Below are 23,160 nucleotides of genomic sequence, written 5' to 3'. Positions count from 1 at the left end.
GTTGTCAAAGGTATAGAATCAATCGTAGAGCTGGAATGGACCCCAGGGTCATCAAGTCCAGCTCCCTGCAATGCAGGAATCTCAGCTAAAGCATCCATGACAATTGGCCATCCAACCTCTGCTTAAAAACCTCCAAGGAAGGAGAGTCCACCACCTTCCGAAGGAGACCATTCCACTGCCGAATAGCCCTCTTAGAAAGTTTTTCTGTACGTTTAGTTGGAATCTGCTTTCTTGTAACTTTAAGCCATTGGTTTGAGTCCTACCCTCCAGAGCAGGAGAAAACAAGCTTGTTCCCTCTTCCATGTGACAACCCTTGAGATATTTGAAGGTGGCTATCGTATCTCCTCTCAGTCTCTTCTTTTCCAAGGTAAACATGCACAGCTCCTTCAACCACTCCTCATAAGGCTTTGTTTCCAGACCCTTGCATCATCTTGGTTGCCCTCCTCTGCACACCTTCCAGCTTGTCAACATCCTACTTAACTTGTGGTGCCCAGAATTGGACACAGTATTCCAGGTGTGGTCTGATCAGGGCAGAATAGTACTAGAACTTCCCTTGATCTGGACACTATACTTCTGTTGATGTAGCCTGGAATAGCATTAGCACTGGAGCCTCAAGAATTCCAGGGCTGTGCAGGGACAGAGACCAACCAGCTGGACATGGCTGTGCTGATGCCATAGGACATCTGGGTTGAGAAATGGCCTGGAAGAATCATGAGAGCAGAAGGGAGGCAGGGAAGAGCCTTACCAAACATGACTGACTGGTTCAGCCCTGAATAGAAGGCCTGATCATTGGCTTCTTCATAATGATAATTGGCATTTATACAGCATTTTCAGTGTTCACAGCACTACCTGCACATAAGTCATTCTTACAAAGCCTTGCCCCATATTGCAGATGTGGGGGTTGAGAGCTAGAGTTTATGGCTCAGCTAAGGCAGGTGGAGCTGGAGACATTTTAGATATTGGAGACCTACTTTGTTTTTTTACTAGAACCTTTAGGTCCAGCAACCAAACTCACATACAAATACATATGCTAAGAATAAAGGTATACAGTAAGCCCATAACTTACATTCTGGTGATCGCGCCTAAAGCCAAAATCGCGTATCATCTAAACACACTGGGTGCAATGGAGTGGGGGGTTGCCAGAGTCTTTCCCCCCAGACACCTGCCCCCTTTATTTTTTATTAATTTGCCAAGTGCGTAAATGTGAATGTGCACAAATTAAAAACACACAAATTGCAGGCTTACTGTACTAAGTATACTAAAAAAGACACAGACTAAGAATTAAGAACAGGATGCCACAGAGTATGTGTTCAGTCTAGGACAAAAATTCACTCCTGGTTTCCCACAAAGCTTTCTTCATTTCTTCAGCCAAATTTAGCGGGGGTGAGGTAGCCTTTTCATTGTTGCTCCTCAATATTACTTTCACATTCCAGACCTCTAAATACACACACACACACAGGTAATATTCTACATCACCATCTTAGCATCATTCTTGGAAATGCCCTTGTGAGGAAGCACTTCAGCCAATTGGTAAGCGAATTCTCACCTCTTCCGTTACTCCTACGACGCCCTCCCTTTGGAGTACCACCCCGACATCTCGCGCAGAGAGCCGCTGGTCCTCAGAGACTTTGGCAAGGATCTTCTGCTCCAGGTTGAGGAGCTGTTCCTCTAATTCTTCACGATGGAGAAACAGACTGCCTGTCCCGTCCCTTTTAGACTGGGATAGGAATCGGCTGAGCCATATCGGAAACTGGATTTCCACCTGAAATCCAACAAAGAGAAGAACAGGTTTCATAAACACTTTTCCTCCTGTGAATTGCAGACCTTCTATGGAGAGAATGTAAAGAGATTACTGAGAACAAGCAACAGCTGCCCTGGGCTCCCTTGGGAGGAAAGGAGGGGTATACATTTGTTAAATAACAGCAACAGCAATGCTTCCACCTTGGAATATTTGTTCTTTCTAAGGGGCATGATGGGTGGGGCAGAGATACTTAACAAAAATGTTTGCAGCTTTTCATCTTTTGACATATTTTAATTTTGACATTTTGCTGATCCGTAGGCTGGACACTGACCTTTCCCACCTCCTGCAGGCCACTTTGTCAGATGGGTGGGGCTGCCCACCTGTCATTTACCTGATGTCATCGTGACAACAGGCGACAAATTTAATAAATATTTGGAATGCATTTGTCGAAACCATAGTGACACATGAATCAACATATACTTGAGGGAAACAATAAGCTTATATAGTTTTGTAATCTTAATTATATTGTATGCTTATTTTGTTTCTGCTGCTTTCCTCTGCTTTAAAAAATGTTTCTGATGTATCCTCTCCTTTTTCTATTCATTTGTTTATTTACTTTAATTTACTATAACAATATCAATAAAATATAAATAAATAACTTCAGTGAGATGTGCTTTCAGCACTGATCAGCAAGCAGGGCTTGCTGTCAGCGCCCATCAGTAATGCACTTTAATCTCCAGACTGTTCCTTTGCAGCCATGTTCTTACCTGCCACACATATGACACACCTCAGATGTCAGGGAAGGTTAGGTGTGGTTTGGGGAAAACAGCCTTGCAGGAAAAATTAGGACGTCCGACAGACTTAATTTGGCCCCAAGGCTCTCCATGCCTGGTTCATGTCCACTCCTACATAGAAAGGAGCAGACCTCCAGTTCCCTGGCTATACTACACTAGAGATAAAAGCTTTCCAAGAAAGGATTAGCTATGAAGGTCACTGGGAGACCTTGGACTGGAATCACAGGTGTATTGCAAGACTTAAAATGCAGAGATGAGAAACCATGTATATCAGCTTGAGCTGGAGGAAAGGTATTAAATAAATGATATATAAAATAAAATGAACTTACATCTTCCCGCATTTCCTTGATCTGTCCTGGCAAAGAATCCACATGTTTTGACAACCTTTTCTGATCCGAGGCCAAGACCACAAATTCTTTTTTCAGGCCTGTCAGTTGCGCTTCCAGCCTTTCCATCTCCTTTTGGAAATTACCCATCAGACCTTCTTGTGTAGAGCTTCAAAAGCAAAATGAAAATTCAGGTGCTTCAGAGTCGGTTGTATCTTTAATTACCTCCACCAATAATGTTCTACAAAAACTATGTTTGGCTGTGAAGATCAGTCAACAGCCACCCCATGAAAATTAACCCATACCAGATAGCCTAATCTAAGCTATGTACCACGCCATACATTTAAAGCACATTCAACGTATATTTAAAACACATGAATTTCATCAAAGAAGCCTGGGAACTGTAGCTTAAGGTTGCTGCGAACTGTAGCTCTACAAGGTGGTGAAACTACAGTTCCCAGGAACTTTTGGAGAAAGTTGTGCTTTAAATGTGTGTGAATGTGATTTAAATGGATGGTGTGGATCTGCTCTGATTTCCAATATGTCTTGTTTGCTGTTGATCTCATGGATGTCTCTTTGTGAGACTGTGGATGCAGAGAGGGATAAAAAAAATCAAATGAATAAATAGTTAAGATGTTCTGAATGTAGGTAATAGGGCAGCAACTCACTATGCCTCTTTATAAGTACTTGGCATCAAAAAATAGCACATAGTTCCTAGTTGATCTTTGACTGCAACAGGACTTAAGAAAAAGCACTTTCTTAAAAGCACAATGGTGCAAACAGCAAATGAATTAAAAACAATGATGTGCGACCCCCCCCCCTCCAATCTCCTAAAACCATATTTCAGCCACTAATTACAGGTTTCTGGGCCAAACAATCAGGTTTGACTTGTAATATAAGCAAGTATTACAAGCACTGAACATGCATCTTAACAGCTCATTATATGTCAGCATCACTACTTAAAAGGTGATAAATTGTATGAACAGCATTGACAGAAATTCTCAGGTTATTCATGCATCCTGTTATTCCAAGAATACGTAAGTTTCACTTTCAAGTTAAGAACAATGTCGCTTTAAACACAATTCTCTCAGGTTACATGCATTCCTGGCCCTCCTGCTATCATAAGACAAAAACTGCCATAGGAGAAAACTCTTTCTTGAGGATGCTCAAATTACCTTTGCCACTGCGAAGTCATTTGGAGCATCCGAGTTTCTGTCTCCTGTGGGAGAAACAGAGCACAGGTCAGGAAATAGAAACAAAGCAGAATAAAATCCATTGCTTGTGCAGCACCGTGTGTGTAACTAGAACTGGAGGAGCACAACTGGAGGAGCCACAGTAAGGGATGGATGGATGAATCATAACATATCTTCTATTTGGACCATTCACTACTTCTTTGTCCACTTCTCAGTCGGTGAGCAGGGGCTAAAGCCATCTGCAAAAGTCCTCTTTGAAGAAGTGCCATGCTTCTCATTTAAGAGAGCAGAAAGGAGCCTCCTCTCTTCAACTCACCACTGGCTACACACGGGAGAAGCAAGAGACTGCTTCAAAGGCACTTTTGCTTCAAGACAGACCTTCCTCACCCCCTGCACTTCTGTTTCAGCCTCTGGAGAGAACAGGATGCACAGCCAATGCAGGACTAAGCCTTGTTCTTCTGCCCATCAGCTGACTTCATGCTCCCCCACTGAGTTAGAGCCCCCCCCTAGAAGTTTGGCTTGCATGCCTCATTTAATTAAATAGAGCTAAGCACATGCTTAAACCCCCCCTTAAATTAGTGGGAGATGTGCTTAAGATCAGCTGCATCACGCCTAGTAATGTTTAAAGATGCAGTGAAACAGAATTGAAATAATCAATGTAAAGGTTATACATGTTTTACTAAAAAGTGAAAACTGTAAATATTCTATTTGGATTAAAAATGGGGGGGACGGGACCACATTACAACTACAGGAGCTGTTAAGACAGCGGTTTCAGCTACATGTAACAAGAAACCATGGTTTAGTGCAACATGAAGAAGCTCCAGCAAGTTCAAGCACTTCCTCCTCCTGTGCAGTCAGGACGACGACTTCTGGGAAGGACCACAGCTCAGACATAGAGCATCTGCTTAGCATGAAGATGATCCCAGCTTCAATCTCTATCATCCCCCAATAGGGATGGAAGAGACCCCTTGTCTGAAACTCTGGAGAGCTACTGCTAGTGTTGACAGCACTGAGCTAGACTGGGCAACTGTCTGACCTGGTATGGGCAGCTTCCTGTTATTCTGCAGAGTAATTTCAATTTCAAAGAAATGCCATCTTGTTGTGTTGTATGAGCAAGGATTCTTGGCTTACACCAAACTCTAGTGAATGTCACAAGAAACTATCAAGAAGCTTCAAACCATGGTTTTTGAAGCTGGCTTGTTTAACCAACCAGGAATTGTGTTAAACCAGGATCCTTGGTTCATATGATACAACAAGCCAATATTCTTTGAAAGTGAACACAGGTGGTATGACAACCTTCCCTACACACTGCATCCTTAAAATAAGAAGTCAAGTTTTACCTCTGAAGCCTGGGATATTTTCTTCAAGAGACTGTCAAAATCCTTCCGTAGCTGGGATCGAAAAGAATCCAACTCCTTCTGTAGGGAAACAAGAGAAGTAGTATATAGCTTTAAAAACAAGCACAAGTTTGATAACTGATTAATAGTTTGGTTTTGAATTTGTTAAACAAACCAATGAAGCAAAATATTGACATATTGCAAAACTGCAATTAAAGCTCCAGCAAGTAATTTTTGTGCCATTACTTACAGATAAATTGCGTAACAACCTGTTTTTTCAAGCATTTGCCCTCTATGTTGTTGTTCTGCTAGAAACCTCCCCTTAAGATCCCACTTGTTGCTGCTGTTTGCTGCAAACAGCAGCTTCAGGAGATCATTTTTAGGTGGAAAAAATGGTGCAGAGGAAAGGCTTGACCCTTCTCCCATCCCATGATCCTGATCAAGACTGAGCAAACTGCAACTGCTATTTTAAAGCAAGGGTAGGGAGCAACATGCAGAAGGAAGACATGTTTAATGTCAATGTCAGGGCTGCCCCTGAGTGCCCTAAAGCCATTTCTCAGAAACCTCTGAAAAACAAGGATTGCAGACAAGTTAATGGTTTCCTGAAGCAAGAGCGTTGCAGGGTTTCATCAGGAAGCTACAGGACATGCACTGATTGGAAACAAAGTAGTATGTCCACTCCAAATCTTTTGCTGGCCCAAGCAACATAGAAAGTGAGATTGTGTATAACCACCCCGATACCATGAGCACAAATCGTCATGAATGCAAAAAAGGGATCCAGGCTCTGCTCATACCCAAATTTGAGGAGTGTTCAAAACTGGAAATAAGCAGTTATGTGCACAAGTCAACATGCTTGTAGCCCTAAAGTCAATTCTCCCCCTTGATGCCAAAATGTCCCCTTCATTCTCTGTTCCTGCCCTACCTGGAGCTGAAGGTCTGACTCTGCACGGAATTCCTCTCTCAAGATGGTTTCTCGTCTTCTCACCAGCCCATCCAGAAGTGACAGGGTATCGTCATGAGACAGGGCTGCCCCTTCCACCGTCTTTTCCCCTCTTTGCAGTTCCAGCACTGAAACTGCACCTTCCAGGCTCTCAAGATGTCTCTCCAGTGCCTGAAGCCGAGACAAAACCTGCTGCTGTCCCTTTTCAATTCAGGGCATGGGGTGGGGGGGGGGGGGAGAGAGAGAGAGATGCAGCTACATAAGGCTACTATCACCATAATTTATTAGAAAGAATCTAAAATGAATCATGTAAAATGCTCTCTGCACCCCTGACAAACTGCAGCTCCCAGAATTATTTCATTTAAATGTATGCTGGAAATGTATCCTAGGCTTCAGATGCAACAAGGCTCTTTCTTTGTTCATCTATTCCAACCCCCTGCAATGTGGGAATCTTTTGCCCACATTGAACCCACAACCCTGAGATTAAGAGTCTCATGCTCTACTGACTGAGCTATCCCTTGGATTCTTAACCCACCATAAAAAAGATAAAGTACCCCTGACAGTTAAGTCCAGTCGCAAACGACTCTGGGGTTGCGGCGCTCATCTCACTTTACTGGCCAAGAGAATCAACGTTTATCCGCAGACAGTTTTTCCGGGTCATGTGGCCAGCATGACTAAGCTGCTTCTGGTGAAACCAGAGCAGTGCACGGAAACACCATTTACCTTCCCGCCAGAGCCTATTTATCTACTTTCACTTTTTTGGCGTGCTTTCGAACTGCTAGGTTGGCAGGAGCAGGGACCAGACAATGGGAGCTCACCCCGTCGTGGGGATTCAAACTGCGACCTTCTGATTGGCAAGCCCTAGGCTTAGTGGTTTAGACCACAACACCACCCACCATAGTTCCCATTAGAATTTTATGACCATCTTAACCCCAGGTTACAACTCAAAAGCAGCCAACAGCAAAGTATATGGCTCTGCATGAATCCACCTATGTTTACAAGAATATAATTATATCCCTGTGAAGCAAAGAGGGAACTCCCTAGCTCAGCTCAGCCTGAGGGGTGAGCAGAAATGTTGCAGGGTGTCTCCTACTGATGAACCTCTGAGATCCACATAGTACTCACCTCCGAGAATGCAACAAAATCTCTTGCTTCATCTCCCTTTTTGGTAACAGGAGAAGACAGCTTCATAGATCCCCAAGAAAACACAGATGGGTGGAGTCCGAAGGGGTAAAAATACCAGGCACCTAAATGTGATTAGTGAGGAGAGTTCAGTTACAGTTAGGTTTATCCGATGGGTCTTTACCTGGCTATTCTGTCAAAGCAGATGTCCAGTCTGACTTACAAAAATCTAGTTAAATATAAACTTCAGAATATACACCAATATTCAAATGAGGGCTTACGTGGGTAGGCTGATTTATATAACTCAACCTCATAACACCAGAACATACGGTCACTCAATAAAATAGATTGGCACCATAGTCAGCTCAGGACGGATAGAAGGAAGAACTTCACACAAATTAATTTGGGGAATTCACCATAAGATGTGGGAATGGACACCAGTTTTGGAAGCAGTCATGGTTCTTCTAGCTCAATGCTGCCTCCCATGGCAAACCAATCCTGGCAGCCCCAGCCAGCATGGCCAATGCTCAGGGATGGGGGGAGTTATAGTTCAGCAGCATCAGAAGAGCCCCAAGTCTGGCCTTCCCCCATCCATCCTGGAGATGCCAGTGGTTGAACCTGAGACCTTCTGCATGCAAAACGTGGACTCCTACTGAGCTACAGCTTCTCCCCAGAAGGGGAAATTTTAAAAAAATTAAGAGACCAGACAGAATCTTGGAGGATATTACTAACAAAAGCTACCAGCAGAGGTAGCAAAATTGGAAGCCCAGTGTTCAGATGCAGGCAGATAAAACAAAGGAATAATTGCCATCATGCCTTGTCTGTGAGCTTCCAGAGGCATCTGGCTGGCTGCTGCAGGAGGAGGAATGGTGGGTGGTCTGATCCTGCAAAGCAGTCCTTATTACACTACAGTTCTCCCCTTCCTGAAAGGAAGTTGGTGAATAACTAATCATTAAGAAGCACTTATTGATGTGCAGGAGGACCTTGACAGAAATATGGAACTCACCGTAGCCAATGGCAGTCAGGAGCAGCAACAGGAGCAACAGCAACAGGAGCTTCTTCAGGATTGGATAGCTCCTGAGAACCAAGGAGCAAGAGAGAAAGGGAGAGGATAAGATGCAGTGGAATTCCACAAAGGCAAAACCTGACAAAGAAGCGGAGCAGCCACTGTCTATGGTCAATTTGCCCTTCCTCATAATGTCTACCATAAGGGTGGGGAAATCTTTTTGCAGCCTGAGAGCCACATTTCATTCTGGGCAACCTTCTGGGGGCCCCACATGCCAGTGGTGGACAGGGCAAAAGGCAAAAGCAGGGAAAACAATGTATTTACCTTTGTACAATGTGCTAAATTTCTACATATGCACTGCCACAACTCTCTCTAACCTCCATCCAGGGAAGCAAAAGGCATTATCCAAGTATCAGGGGTGCAAAGTAGGGAGAGGGAGGGGTGGGGCCTGGGAGAGCTCTGAGGGCCACACAGTGAAGCACAGAGGGCCACATTCAGACCCCAGGCCTGTGGTCCCCCACCCTTGGTCTACCACAATGCAGCATGTAGTAAGTAATTATTGCACTGCCCCTCTCCGAGACTGAGATTACTAATCTCTGGACTACCACAACACAATGTGTCAGCCATCATACTGTGAGCTTTCCCACCCCACAATGCAAAAGGGGACAGGGAAATACGCAACATGACATCTTCGCACAACACTTGGTGCTATGGTTGCCATTAGTGAGAAGAGGAACCAAACAGAGCGAGATGGGCAGCAGCAGTTGCAAGTCTCTTGCAACCTGTAGCTCCAATCTCAGCCCCAGATACTGGGTTGCATATGGTGACCCCTTAGTTCAGCTGTCTCCAACCTATTGTCGTCGTCCTCCCAATGCTGCTGGGACTCCAAACTCCCATCAGCCCCAGCCAGCATGGCCGACAGTCAGGGATGATAGGAATTGTAGTCCAGGATCAGCCATGGGAGAGGCCATTCCAGCAAATAAGGGGCAGCCTGTATGACATCAGAAGGACTGCACATATTTAGTTTATTTTTCAAATGGCTAGCCCCCCTAATTTTCAAAAGCAGCTCAAGGCAGCTAACAAATTCATCATTCCAACCACACAACATACAAACAATTTATTATTAATTAATTAATTAATTAATTAATTAAATGTATATACACAGACTGACTATAAAGTGGCATTCCAAGTTGAATAACAAAATCAAAATAGTAATGCCACTGCAACCACAGCAAAGCTAAAACATCAAATGCAAACCAGAAAAAGAAAGAAAAATAGTTCAGCATGGCCAATTTTCAGGGAGTCAGAGTCTATCAACTCCTGGGGAGCAGGAGGCTCCCACTCCCTCCTGTAGGGCAAGCTTTGGAAACCCTGTTGGCATTTGCACTTTTCAGCTCCCACCCAATTGCTGCCTCTCAGCCAGTTCAGAAATTGCTGCCAGCCGCATTCCTGAACATTCTAAATTCTCTGCCACACTGACCGTGTTAAGACGAAGACGTCCAGCAGGGAGGCTGCAGTGGTCAGGCGGTACCACGCGGTCCCCATCCACCAGTATAGCAATCCAAAGACCCGACCTGCAAAGTCACCAGAGCAGCATGAAAAACAGCAACAGGCCATGTCAACAGCTCAGCTTGTTTCAAGATCTAAGACTTCATTTCCTGCTCTGGCAAAGTGGTATAATACCAGCTTCCCTTCACACACTTCCCATCTCCCCAATGTAGCTCATCGGAAACAGGTCTTGGCACACAACTTCCTTTATTCGCTTGCCATGTAGGCAGATCTGGCAGCAGAAATGGCAACAGTCAGAGAAACCAGAACATCTAAATCTTCTGCAATGCTCCCACTGCTGTCCTAAAAAACTGCCCTTCTGTTACAGGAAAGTCAGGAGGAGACTCCATCGTGAAAGGGTTGAATTATATCAAGAGATTTGATTCCAGCTCTCTAGGCTGGATATGACAGAAGGCCAATTTGCTTAGCAATGCTAAGACAATAATGTTATCACTAACTACTGTTGTCACAAATAGTCATGTAATTGTATTGGCACAAAAAGATCTTCAAGAGATGTATGGAAGCCCAAAGGGAGGGTGTCTGCTGCATCTCTGCTGGGAGAGTGTTCCACAGCACTGGACCAGAAACACTACATGTCGGATTTGTAGTTGAGGCCAGCCAGGCCTCTGTAATATGATGGACAACTAGCAGTGTGATCTCAGTGGGGGTAGAAGGTCTCAGGCTGTCTTTTCATTTCCATTTGCTAACTTGCATAATGAAAATCACTCCTCTAAATAAAACACTTAACAACTTTTCCATTTACCTGGTGATGTAAGCACCAGCCACAGAAAAGAGCCAGCTTTGGAGATTGCATTCCTCAACACAGAACCAGAAGTGTTCTGGTCCAAGTAGGTCTGACCTGCAGGAAACAGAGTATAGGTTTGTCAGCAAACAGGGCATCACTTCTTCCTCCCTCCCTAACACACTTTGAATATAAGGAAAATACATTATTTCTTTATGATTCTATTTCCTTGGTTCCCAAAGTAGAAGAAACCTGTCCAAGGAAACAGAGGGGACTGATAAAGCATTTACCAACCTGCCTGAGTTTTAAGAAGTGCAAGGGAAGCTTTGGTGGTGGTCCCTACACCTAGTGAGGAAGGGGGCACATGGGTGGGCCTTCCCTGTGCTGGCCCCACACCTTTGAAACAACCTCCCTTCTCAGGCCCATCCAATCACAACACTGTTGTCATTTTTTCAGCAGGTGAAAACTCACCTTTTTTGCCCTGATGTGGGGTGAGGTGTCTTAGGCATCCAGTAGCATAGTGGCAAATTCAGAAGAGCAGGGTTCCTTCATTATAGTCATACCCATGCCCCCTCACAGCCTCACTCCTTCAAATATTGTACAACCTTCTAAGATTATAGAATAGTAATAAAAAATAGGGATGCATTGCAACTATCAGCACAGACCTCCATGTGCTGCCCTTCAGCTAGAACTACTGTTTCCTGTGCACATAGCTCTTTCCTTTGGAGTGACTTAAGTTGTGGTTCCTGTGAAGTTTCATTGTGCATAACAGAACTTGCACACCATTCTCTTCAAAATGAAGCAAAAATGTGCTTTCAGTGTTCCTTCACTTTGGAGCATACAGCAGCTAAAAAGCTTCCCTTTCATGCCGATCGGTCAGCTCTAGGATGCTGGAGACGCAGATCCGCTGCAGAAATAGCAACTGGTCTTGCCTCACCCCCACAGAACCCTAGAACACAAGACCAGTATGGGCATCTGAATTCTTGTCGCTGCAGCTTGCTTAATTGAATTGGAATATTGCATTATGTGTCGTGTCGTTCTTATTTTATTGTTTCTTTTTTTACGAAGGTGAGCAGCCTTCCTGCAGCATGAGGGAACGGCGGGTGGGTGGGAGACTGATGCCAGAACCAAAGGTTTGCCAGTGTGTGTGAGGAGCTGCAAAGCTAGAATGACACTACAGGCAAAGGGCCATTGTGAAAGGGTTATCTCTGTTTTCACCACAAGAGACATAAAAGCAGTCTATGTTGTGGGACAGGGCTTGGTGCAAGAAGATTTTTTTTTTACATGAGTTTTCTCTCCTAGGAGGTTTCTCATTACAGAGCATCATTGCTACTGCCTTGGGACAAAGAGCACTTCTGTACCTGCATAATCATCCTCAGAGGAGTAGCCAGATGATGAGGCGTAGGTGTCGTAGGTTTTCCTTTCAACCAGCCCATTGATTTTTTTACTGGACTCCGAGCCTCCAGTACCTCTCCTCCTCCTTGCTGACAACTCCTCGCCTGGCCAGGAAAGAGGAACTTCTTTAGGAACATAGGAAGGTGCCTTATCATACTGGATCAGACCATCAATCTCAGTATTGTCCACACCAGGGGTGGAGAACCAATGGCTCTTGGGCCCAATCTGGCTTGCTAAACCTTCTGATTTGACCCATGAGACAAATTTGGGCAAGCTACGCCCACCTGATGTCAAATTAGCCATTACCTCCCTTAACGATAACCTGTAGCCAAGGTTTGTCCTACAACTACGGGCTGTGATTAAAGAGAAGAAACCTTAACCACAAACCTCAACTAAACTGTGGCTTGGCTGCCATCCTGCACCAACTTAAAAAACCTGGGGAAGAGCAAAGCGGATGCAAGCTCTTCTCTAGATGTTTTGGACTCCAACTCTCAGCAGCCTCAGCCAGCGCAGCCAACGGACAGGAATGCTGGGATGCCCTAAACATCGGGAGGGCACCGGGTTGAGGAAGGCTGGTGTATTTAAATTCTTTTCCTACTTTTCCTACTTTGTTCTTCAAGCTAACAGCATCACACACAGCAATACCATGAAATTTTCAGCACAACCATTTAGTATACCTAGAATCATAGAACTGTAGAGTTTAAAGGGACCACAAAGCTCACACAGTTCAACTCCCTGGAATGCAGGAATCTTTTGCCCAATGTGGGGCTTGAACCCACAACCCTGATTCCTATCAATATAAATAGAGCAGTCATAATACTATATAATTCTAACAGAAAAATATACATATGATCTGCAGAGCAAGCAGATGTAAATATTTCAGAATAAGAAAGAAGTAGCTGAGGAGGGTGCTAAGCAACCATATAGAACCTCTCTACAGCTTACACTGGGTGGTAGACTGGTATCCCCCCCCAATGTTGGAATGATGGGAGTTGGAGTCCACCAACATCTGGAGGGCAACGGATTCCCCAACCTCGGCTTAAGCGGAAAAGAAATACTCACTCCAATAAGAATTGCGGTCTAGTGGATCATCCAAGAGGGCGCTGCTTCTGCCAGAAAGTCCCCTGCCATCTCCCAGGTAAGATTCGCTGACCACAGACTCGCTATAATAGGAGGTGGTATGGGCAGCAGGGTTGCTTCCCAGGCTAGGAGCCGGAGATGGCCGCTTCACACTGCTTGATTTCCTTCTCAGGCTCCGGCTGCAGGAGTAAAAAAAGGAACACACAGTCATGCTGATGTGTGTCAGTGTGATAGTGGTTAGAATGGTGGACTAAGAAATGGAAGAACCAGGTTCATGTGGGAGTGGTGCATCTAAAATGCTACGGAAATAGTTAATGTAGCATATAATTCTATGATGTTACTGCAGTAGGCAGTTTTTTCAGTTACGTCTGTTATCAACTGTAGAGCGTTAGTGAGTTTGTTGTATGCTGCTATGTGCCTCAGAAGTCTGTAAAGTCTCATAAGTCTGTCAGTCCAAGATATATAAATAAATGCATGTAAATATGTTTTAGTGTACCAGGTAAAATAATGTGTTATGTTTAAACCCTAAACAGAGTGCCTTGTGCAGTCTTTTCTAAGACAGAAAAAGAGAACTAGGTATATCTTTTAAAGGGTCAAATGACCTGGGGCAGCTTTCGCACATATAAACCCCCACTATGTCATGAAACAAACTGGTTGATTGAGACCTTCTCAAGCAAGTCTACCACCAGGGATGGGTGAATCTGACCATTTCTCATTCTTCCAGTCTTAAGTTCAGTTCTCCACACTTCCATGTCAGTTTGGAATTTTTATTTTAAATTCATCAGCATTGTAGTGCTAATTTGTCCTAATGTACATGTTTTTGTATCCAGTTCTGTTCAATATGCACATTTTTGCAAAGCAATTTTCTCTTATATGCATTTTTGTATGCTATTTTCACAGTTATGTATATATTCCTCTAATATTTGTATTTTTGGACATATTACTTGGCTGCAGAACTGTACCGAAGAATCCAGGGAACTGCAAATTTTGAAGGATGGCTGTGTTTTGATTCTTGCATTTTGGAAAGTGTGAATTCAGCAGGTCAGCCCTTAAATGCAAACTTTATCTACTTTCTCTCCCATTCCTACCTCCCCCACAGGGTTGCCATGAGGATAAAATGAGAGCTGGAAATAAACCCACAAACGCTACCCCGAGTTCATCAGAGGAAAGACAAGATACAAATTTAATCAATAAATGTGTGGGAAAGGCAAAGCTCACACACATGAAGCTGGTAGTATGTAATGACTAAACTCTCACCACTTAACAGACATGCATCTGGGGGCTGAACTTAACAGGACAGAAAGAGAAAAGGGGAAATGATGCATGTTCAAGGTTAGTGTGGATCTGAAAGGGATTAGAACTGGCTTTTGAATGTCCATTATGTGGCGATAATTGTGCACTGCAAGTGGGTGAGATACTCTGAAAGGGGAGTAAGCTGTAAACTTCATCCAGGGAGGGACTGGTTCAAATCCCTGTCTAGCTGTGCAGCTCAATGGCTACTAGTAATCATGGTGGCTGGCTATGCACTACCTGCAGTATCAGAGACAGTATGCATCTGGAGACCGGTTGCTGGGGAGCATGTGCAGCAGGTGCTGTTATGCTCAAGCCCTGCTTGTGAGCTTCCCAGGAGCATTTGGGCAGCCACTATGACAACAGGGACTCTTCTTACTAGGTGACCTTGGGCCAGTCACACATTCTCAGTCTTAGCTGCCACATGACATTTTTGTGAGGATAAAATGGGAAGGTGGACCCATGTGCACTGGAGAAAGGGTGAGATAAAGATGAAAGCAACAAGTCACCAACTACCATTTGTGTATGACATTTGGCTTGCTTTTGTTTTTATTAAAAAGAATCTCTGCAGAAGAATGCAAATAAGATCATGCACAGATAAACTGCAAGCCCCAAGTTAAAGCTATTTAGAAACTCAAAACTTTGAAAGGCAGGCATGCAATAGCCACTGCAAAATGCACAGACTACCTTTTGCATATCTGCAAAACATCTGCTGAAACATTCCCCCTTCTGCTTTGATCTTGCAGTGGAAGGAGCTGCAATTGTACAGTTTGCATAAGCCTGAAGCCCTTTCCCCTCTTTGTTGAACAGATGATGGAACCCAAAGAGGGCTGGGTGAAATCAGGTTGGGGGCTCCCTTGGGGAACCCATGCTCTATATATACTGTACACCCCAAAATATTCTCGGATTATGGGGATTATGGGGCATGCTTGATGCTCCAAGTGGGGAAAGGATCCTAGAACAAGTTTCTCTGTGGGTGGCTTTGTTCTATTCCTTTTCTTATGCCAGCATTGGAGCAATGTCTCAGTCCAGGCACTTGTACACACTATACATGCTTTGAACCATATCACAGACGGACTGCGGATGAACTGGGGCAACCCAGAAGTTTAAAAGTGTGTTATGAGGCCTGAAGCTTTAAACAGGGCCAGACAGCCTTTTTTGTGCAAGGGACACATTTTCTCAGGGACAATCTGTTGGGGGGCTGCCTAAACTGGTCATCAAAACTACTGGAGGTTAGCTCTCTCAATCCCATGCAGGTCTACTCAGAAGTAAACCCCACTGGGTTTGACAGGGTTACTCTCAAGTAAGTATACAAGGGAGCGTAATACAACAGATCAATACAGCTAATGTTCTGGAAAGCAAGCGAAAGCAACTCCTTTCTGACTTTAGTGTGCTATAAATACATTCTCAGATCCTTCCAGTTATTCTGAAATTACATAGAAAGAGGAGAGACACACTTTAAGAAGCCAGGCCAAAAAAATAAAAAATAAAAAGGAAACAAAGAGGAAAGGAATAACCCCTGACAATACAGAAGAATGAGGCAATTTCAGGAGCCACAAAATTGGTATTGAGGCCACAGGTTGCCCACCTGCACTTTAAAATTTCAATAATAACCTCACCAAAGCAGTGGCTCATATTTGCTGTGGTATGATAGATACTTCCTGTCTCACCTCTCTGTCTGTAGATTAGGTGTGACGGCTCAGGAAATAGCCACTGAGGGATCAACAACGTGTTTCCATTACAGGAAGAAACCAGAACATGGTTTTTTCATGCAGAATTAGGAGAAATGCCCAGGGTAATACAGAGATATACAACTTTGCTGCTGAGTGCATTTTTAAATAGCACAAGCAGCTATTTCTGCCTGGCCTATTTTAAAAATGATTTTTAAAAGTTGGGGGGAGCAGAGGCAGATGACAACATTTCTTAGCCACCTACGGATCTTCTGCAAAGCGAGAGAAGATGTGCTCAGCACACAAATAGACTGCTCTGCTTGCTCTTTCTCCCACCTCTTACTTCCTGCCTGCTTCCTCTGCAGCAGCTGCGGTTTTCCTGGACGGCTTAGCGTCTAGCAGCTGCTCGTGGTGGAACAGGAAGGAAGGAGGAACGGAAGAGCCCTGCTGGACTAGGCCAAAGCCCCACCTAGTCCAGCATCCTTTTCCCACAATGGCCAACTAGATGCCTCTGGGAAGCTCACAAGCAGCATGAATGCATTACCCGCCCCGCCCCCCCAGGAGCCAGGCAATAGCTACTCCTAGATGGAAAATGGGGTTGCCAACTGACTGGGCCAGGGGTGAGGGGGAAGAGAAAAATCCTGACAAGCCATTTGCCTGAAAAACAAGGAGCACAGCTTCCCCTCACCCTCTTTTGTAAACTGAACTTCTTTGGCTATGGGGAACCTGTGGCCCTGACCTGTTTTTGGACTCAAACTTCAAGAGAGAGAGAGAGCGCAGGATGTGCCATTGCATATGTCAGTCAGTTATTTCACCTTTCCTCCTCCTCCTAAGTACAGAGGACCAGTAAAAAAGGTTACAGCCAGCAAATAGAGGCCACTTCACATGGTGACAGGTGTGGTGCAGTGGTGAGAGGGTCGGACTAGGCTCTGGTTCAAATCCTCCCTCAGCCGTGAACCTTCTCTGGGTGACCTTAGAAACCACCTCTCGGCCTCACCTACCTCACAGGGCTGTTGTAAGGATAACAAGCACAAGAGGAGAGCAATGTATACCACCTTGATCTTCATGAAGGAAAGGTTTAAAAGCAAAAATAGATAAATAAATGCAAGCACAGTGGGCACGTGTAGTGGCCAGCCCATGTGACATCAGTAATGGCTGGCAACCAACTGAACTCCCTAGCTGTAACAAGCAATAACTTTTTTTATTTTAAAGAGGATAGGTTTCTCTTTTTTTCATGGTGCATTTTGTGGCGGTTTTCTGTGGCTCTTGCTTTTAACTAAGCCACCTTCAGTCCCATCAAGGAAAAAAGGCAGGGTATGTATGTATGTATGCATGCATGCATGCATAAATAAATAAATAAATAAATGTTTTCCCCATACTGTGCCATTGTAGTGCTAAGCTACTGCTACTTTCTAAAAGTGAAACGTATAAAGCAAGTTTTGAAAATGGGCCCTGTCAAGTTTTTTTTTCTTTCAAAGCAACGTAAGTTTCCCACAGCATAACCACCTATTTGTGCCAACTGACTGCTGCACCGTACATTCTATAAAAGGCTAGGATGAACTCTAGTGCTGCACTTAATTTTTAATAACACATTGAAGGGCCTTAAGACTTCTGTAATAAATGTGTAACTTTGGAAATGTCACATCCAGCAAAGCTGAAGAACTAGAAAAGTTACTTCTCCTGTACTGCAACCCTTCCTTTCTCCTCTAATCAAGTAATGTGCTGTGCATCAGACAAGGTGTGGCTATATTGCTGCTTGGGAAAAAACTGTGGAAATAGGGAGGGTTATCACAAGTCAGATGTGGGAGAATGTGGCAAGAATTATACTGGAATTCTGCGTAGGAAGAGAATCAAGTTGAGAGTCTTCTAAGAACCACTTTGAAGGATGCAGAGTTAGAGCTCTGGGCAATATAGCTGTGATTAATATTGCAGTTAAACCTGTTTGGGCCCTGCTTGATGTTAACAATAAATTTCCTAAAAATACAGCAGTGCTCAGATCTGAAATTCAACCATGCTTCAGCTCTATAAATCTGATATCCAGTTTGAGGTCCGAATACAACTTTCAGTGCTGAAAATTCTCAACCAAATGTCTAAAAGCAAAATGTGATTTTTCAAAATGCAATATCTATCTATCTATCTATCTATCTATCTATCTATCTATCTAATTTGTGAATTTGGATTGCACCATGCAAACTGCTATTAGTTTCTCCCACAACACAAAATGCCTCTTCCTATCCCCAGCTCATGCCAGTTACATATCACATGCAACCCTTGGATGTGAAAGGCAGCAATAACAAGCTAATGTTTTATAATGAGCTGCAGAGAAACTTGGCAGTGCATCAACATTTAGGAGGGAGGGAAAGGTGTGGGTTCCCTTTTGCTTTGTTCTGACTTACCTATCAGAGACATCTTTATATAGGATGTGCTGACTACCCAGCAATGAACTCCCTCCACTATTACTGATGTTGTCATCATCTTCATTTTGGTAATAACGAACAGTTCCAAGGCGCTGGCTTCGTCGGGACATGGTCAAAGGAAAACCACCAGACCTTTGTCAAGATACCTGGGGAAGCAATAGAGAGAAGAGAGCATAAGGTCCACAAACTCAGCAGCTGTGACAGCCACAGTAACATTCCGCACTGTGCAATTAAAGCACAAAGCTTCCCCTAAATAAACTTGGGAAATGCAGTTAAGCCTTACAGAGCTACAATTCCCAGCACTCTTGAAAATCTACAGATCCCAGAATCAGGCTCATGCAGAGCTAGTCTGGGGTCCAAGACAGGAGTCTTGTCCTTGGCATGACAGCGTAAGTTTTAGAGGTGTAGCAAGAATATAACAGCCACCCTGATGGATCACAGGGTTGGAAAGACCTTGGGGTCATCTAGATCAGGGGTGGGAAAGCTTTTTCAGCCCAAGGGCCACTTTTCCTTCTGGGCAACCTTCCAAGGGCCATATGCCAGTGGGGGGTGGGGCCAGAGGCAAAAGCGGGCTGAATAACTAAATGAAACATTTATGTCTGGACAGTAGGCTAGTTTCTACGCACTCAGAGAACCCTCTCTAGCTTCCACTCAGTTGAGCAAGTGGCAATATCAGAGTTCATGGCCACATTCCAGACAAAAACATTTGGGATTCAATCACATACTAACAAGTTTAGGCTGGTATGTGTGGGAGGTTTCACACAACAAACCCATTTCCTCTCCCAAATCAGACCTTTTGTGATAAGGAAAGCAATGGGAAAATGCACTGGGCTAACACTTGCTTTGACAAAATGTCATCTGACCGCCATCCAAGCGGATCAGAATGCTCCACAAACAGCTCATCTGAAAACACTCGTAAAAGGGTAACTGATGCAGATCTACTAATTCTACTTGAAACAGGAGGATTAGGGGCATTGCTACTTGTCCAGCAGGAAGAACTGCGACCTGAGATTTAGAAGTTCCTGCTACCTTACAGGCCCCTTCACTAGAGCCTCCGTCTGGCTGGCCTGAGCACGTGAGCTCAACTTTCTAACCAGCAGACATATGAATCACATGCTCCTTTTCAGAGCACCAGGAGCCAAAACCTGGCAGGGAGCTGCAGAGCTCTTGGCCAAGAAAAGAACACATGTCCCAGGCCAGCCAAGGAGAGAGCCATCTCAGACTTAAGTCAGGCTCATTTAGGTGACCCTCTGGCAGCGGCTGTATTTTTACACCACCAGGCAGCCGCCCTGCAGATTTGCCTGCCAAGATGCAAAACAGTCCGAACAGCAGAAACCTAGCCTGACTCTGCTCAAATATCCACCCCTTATACGGTTATAAAGTCTGCCTCCCTGGCTCTCTACAATCACAGCAACAAGCAAGCAGTCACCAGGCTGTTCATAGGCAACCACTTATGAAACTTCAATAACAAAACCAGTCAAATCTCGATCATGTTATGCCAGCCTGCGTTTGTAATCCTGCACCACAGCTATTCTGGGAGATGCGGCCAATTCTCTTCAGGGCTACATTGGCAAAACGGCGCCTGACAGTTCACATGCTTGCCTGCAGAAGATCCCTTTCCCTGGATCCTTGTAAAAAAATTAAAAATAAATCCCTTCCCTCCACAGAAGCAGGATGCTCAAGCTGTTCCTGTACTTGCCTAGAACTATACTGCAAACAGGGCTTATTATGCTCCACACACCCCTTTCCATCATTTTACAGCAGCCCACAAGAGACTCCTCCCCACTCCATGTGGGCGCAAAGTAAAGAGGCATTTACATCAAATCCCAAAGAGCAAAAGAAAAGTACAAAGGCATCTGTTCAGTGCTATTAGGAAACAGCACTTATCCCTGGGGGGATACAATAGAAAGCATGTATGCTAACTCTAGGGATCAGTTTTGGCCTCTTTTCAGAACAGGAAGGGGGGAAGCAGCAGATTATAAGGGACCTCTGTCAAGTTACTTCCTATGCATGTGCCAAACTGCCTTGCTCCTTCCTTTCTTACCAAGTTTCACCCCCACCCTCCCCCCAATAAGGAGAATGACTGAGACATCTGGGGAAAAGGGAGTCCTTTCAGGGCCCAGTTCAGGTTTTTGCAGAGGCAAAAAGAAAGAACAAGTCCTGAAACTTGCTCCCAATGTAAAGGCTGACTCTCTAACCTTGGAACATGTGCAGAAGCCACTGAACAAAGCATAACAGCAAAGGCTGTCAGTACAGTACAGTGGTTAGTGTGTCAGGACCTGGGTTCAAATCCCCACTAGGCCATGAAGCTCACTGCCTCTCAGCCTAATCTACTTCTCAGCCTAGTTTGACACCGTAACCACTACAACACACTGGCTGTCTTGACAGGAACTGAAGTCCAAATTGTCCATTGTCATCCACTTCCCCATCATGGTTGGATGAGGACTAGTGGTAGCGGCGGGGATTGTGTTCAAATCCTGTCATGAAGTTACCTGGGTGGCCTTGGGCCAGTCACTTCACTCTTCCAGTCCAACCTACCACAACAGAACTCAGGGTGCCATTTTACCCTCACAGGTTCTGTATGGGGAAGGGGTGGAGTAGCAAATACAATAAATAAAAACACTCTTCAAAATAGTCCTGTTTCCCCCCTCCCTAATAATGAGCCACCACTGAAGTCAGGCTTTCAAGTGGGTATGAACCTCCCCACCCCCTTTAAAATTCATCACTAGCAACAACTCTTTTGCTTGTCGACTGAGTGCCCTCAGACGCCCTCCCATCAGATGTCAAAAAAATAAACAACTGTCGACTTTTAGAAGATATTTAAAGGCAGCTCTGTTTAGGGACGTTTTAAATGTTTGATCACTTTATTATTAATAATATCAATATTCTGTTGGGAGCCACCCAGAGTGGCTGGGGAAACTCAGATGGGTGGGGTATAATAAAATTAATTAATTATTATTATTATTATTATTACTCCCTTCAGCCCCTGCCAGCACGGCCAATAGTCAGGGGCGATAGGAGTTGTAGTCCTGAACTTCATGGAGGGCGGGCACCAGGCTGGCAAGGGCTGCCGTTGCGAGTTACCGGTCGCGGGCTAACGGTTTCTGAAGGGACCACTCAAGCCAATTACAAACAGTAAAAGAAAGAGCGAGCGGGGCCCGGGAGCAGATCTGAGGGGGGGAAATAAAAACGAGCCAGTCGAATGAAGCGCCCTGCGCTACCCGCAGCCGGCGGCCACGCGGGGAGGGCGTCCTCAGGAAGTCCCACCCTGCTCCCTCTTTCCCTACCCGCTCCGCGTTGCTCCCTGCAACACCCTCCTCCGGCGGCGGCGGCGGCGGCAGCCCCTGACTTCCAAGAGAAAGTCCCGGCGAACTCGAGGAGCGTTACACCCAAGCAAAACACGCCCGGGATGGGGCCGCTCCCCTCCTCAACGCGTCTCCCTGCCAAGGAAAAGTCCCTCCGGTCTGCCGCAGCTGCCAGCGCCTCGCGAGGACAACAACAAAAGCAGCATGCGCGAGGCGGGTCGTCGCTGCTCCTTGCAAGGACGGGGCGGGGGGCGGGGGGGGGGAGATAAGCCGAGAGATAAACGGAGAGACAATCCGGAGCGTCTTTTCATAGTGTTGTTTCAACGGGGGACATTAAAAGAGGCGGTAGAGAAGGAGAAGAAGTGGCGCTTTGTTCCGGGCCAGGGAAAGAAATCAAGGCTGAGCGCGAGGGGGGCTCGCCTGGGGTGACTTCTGGGGAATGGGGTGGGGAGGACTTGGGGCAACAGCGCAAGGGGAGCTTGACTCTGGGGCAGAGGGAAAAAACAAGACGAAACAAAAGGGCGCCACCTTTTTTTCTTCTCCGGTCTCCTCTCGTCCTCTGCCTCTCCGAGCCGGGATTCCTCCTGAAGCGCACAAACTTATCCCGCAAAGCGCCCGAGATGCCGACAACAATAAGGATGGGAAATAAAAACCCTCCAGAGCCCTTTTGCCTCGCGGGGATGGGCGCGAGGTCAGCTTGCTGGATCCCTTTTGCAATTAATTAAGTTAATCCTCAGGAGCTGCCGCCGCCGCCTCCGGTCCCGCCTGCTCCGAGCGCTAAAGAGAAGCCGCACGGCGACAATATGGCCCGGGTTTTGTGTGCGTGCGTCTGTCAAATCCCAGCAGCGGGAGCTTATTGGCAAGAGCCGCACCTGACCTGCGCCGTCAATCTCTCCCGACGGCCTGCGCCCATTGGAGGGTTTGAACAAAAAGCACGCGTCGGGCCCGCCTCCTCGCCAGCTCCCTTTCCTGGCTTCAGCTGCCCGGTTGCGTAAGAGGAGGTCGGCCCCGGCGGCGGGTTGAGCTGCGACAGGCGGTGGCTCCGCCCCTCTCCTCCGCCCCGCCCCTTGGAGGCTGAGACGTATAAGGAAGGCCGCCGCAGGGAAAGCGCCTCTAGCGGGCAGAAATTAGAATAAAACACTGTAATAGTAATACAGTATTTAAAAAAATTCCTCGAAGCGATTCTGGGGAGCGCCGCAAAAAAAGTCCAGCAGGAAAAGTGAAAGCGTATTTATTTTTTATTGCAATGCTGTT

At 45.4% G+C, this 23,160-nt stretch overlaps 1 protein-coding gene across 2 annotated transcripts in view; it reads right to left on the bottom strand.

Moving 5' to 3' along the window:
* The window catches only part of SUN2 (Sad1 and UNC84 domain containing 2), a 28,093-nt gene extending 5,201 nt beyond the window's left edge, over nt 1–22,892 (bottom strand). The window contains exons 1-13 of one of the 2 annotated variants that reach the window (XM_082240213.1): nt 22,435–22,892; nt 18,581–18,747; nt 13,207–13,403; nt 12,111–12,248; nt 10,771–10,866; nt 9,940–10,033; nt 8,460–8,530; nt 7,457–7,578; nt 6,314–6,532; nt 5,395–5,472; nt 4,037–4,080; nt 2,865–3,030; nt 1,547–1,762 (exon numbers count right to left, since the gene is read on the bottom strand). In XM_082240213.1, coding sequence (XP_082096339.1) covers nt 1,547–1,762; nt 2,865–3,030; nt 4,037–4,080; nt 5,395–5,472; nt 6,314–6,532; nt 7,457–7,578; nt 8,460–8,530; nt 9,940–10,033; nt 10,771–10,866; nt 12,111–12,248; nt 13,207–13,403; nt 18,581–18,711 — 1,572 coding nt within the window. In that variant the 5' untranslated portion in view covers nt 18,712–18,747; nt 22,435–22,892. Of the gene's footprint in view, nt 1–1,546; nt 1,763–2,864; nt 3,031–4,036; nt 4,081–5,394; nt 5,473–6,313; nt 6,533–7,456; nt 7,579–8,459; nt 8,531–9,939; nt 10,034–10,770; nt 10,867–12,110; nt 12,249–13,206; nt 13,404–18,580; nt 18,748–21,888; nt 22,095–22,434 lie in introns of those variants that run through there. The other variant, XM_082240214.1, reaches the window with a different exon arrangement.
* Nucleotides 22,893–23,160: the final 268 nt, after the last annotated feature.

Source organism: Podarcis vaucheri (assembly GCF_965113315.1).
Source record: "Podarcis vaucheri genome assembly, chromosome: 10".
NCBI lineage: Eukaryota > Metazoa > Chordata > Lepidosauria > Squamata > Lacertidae > Podarcis > Podarcis vaucheri.
This window is presented reverse-complemented; position numbering and strand designations above follow the sequence as displayed.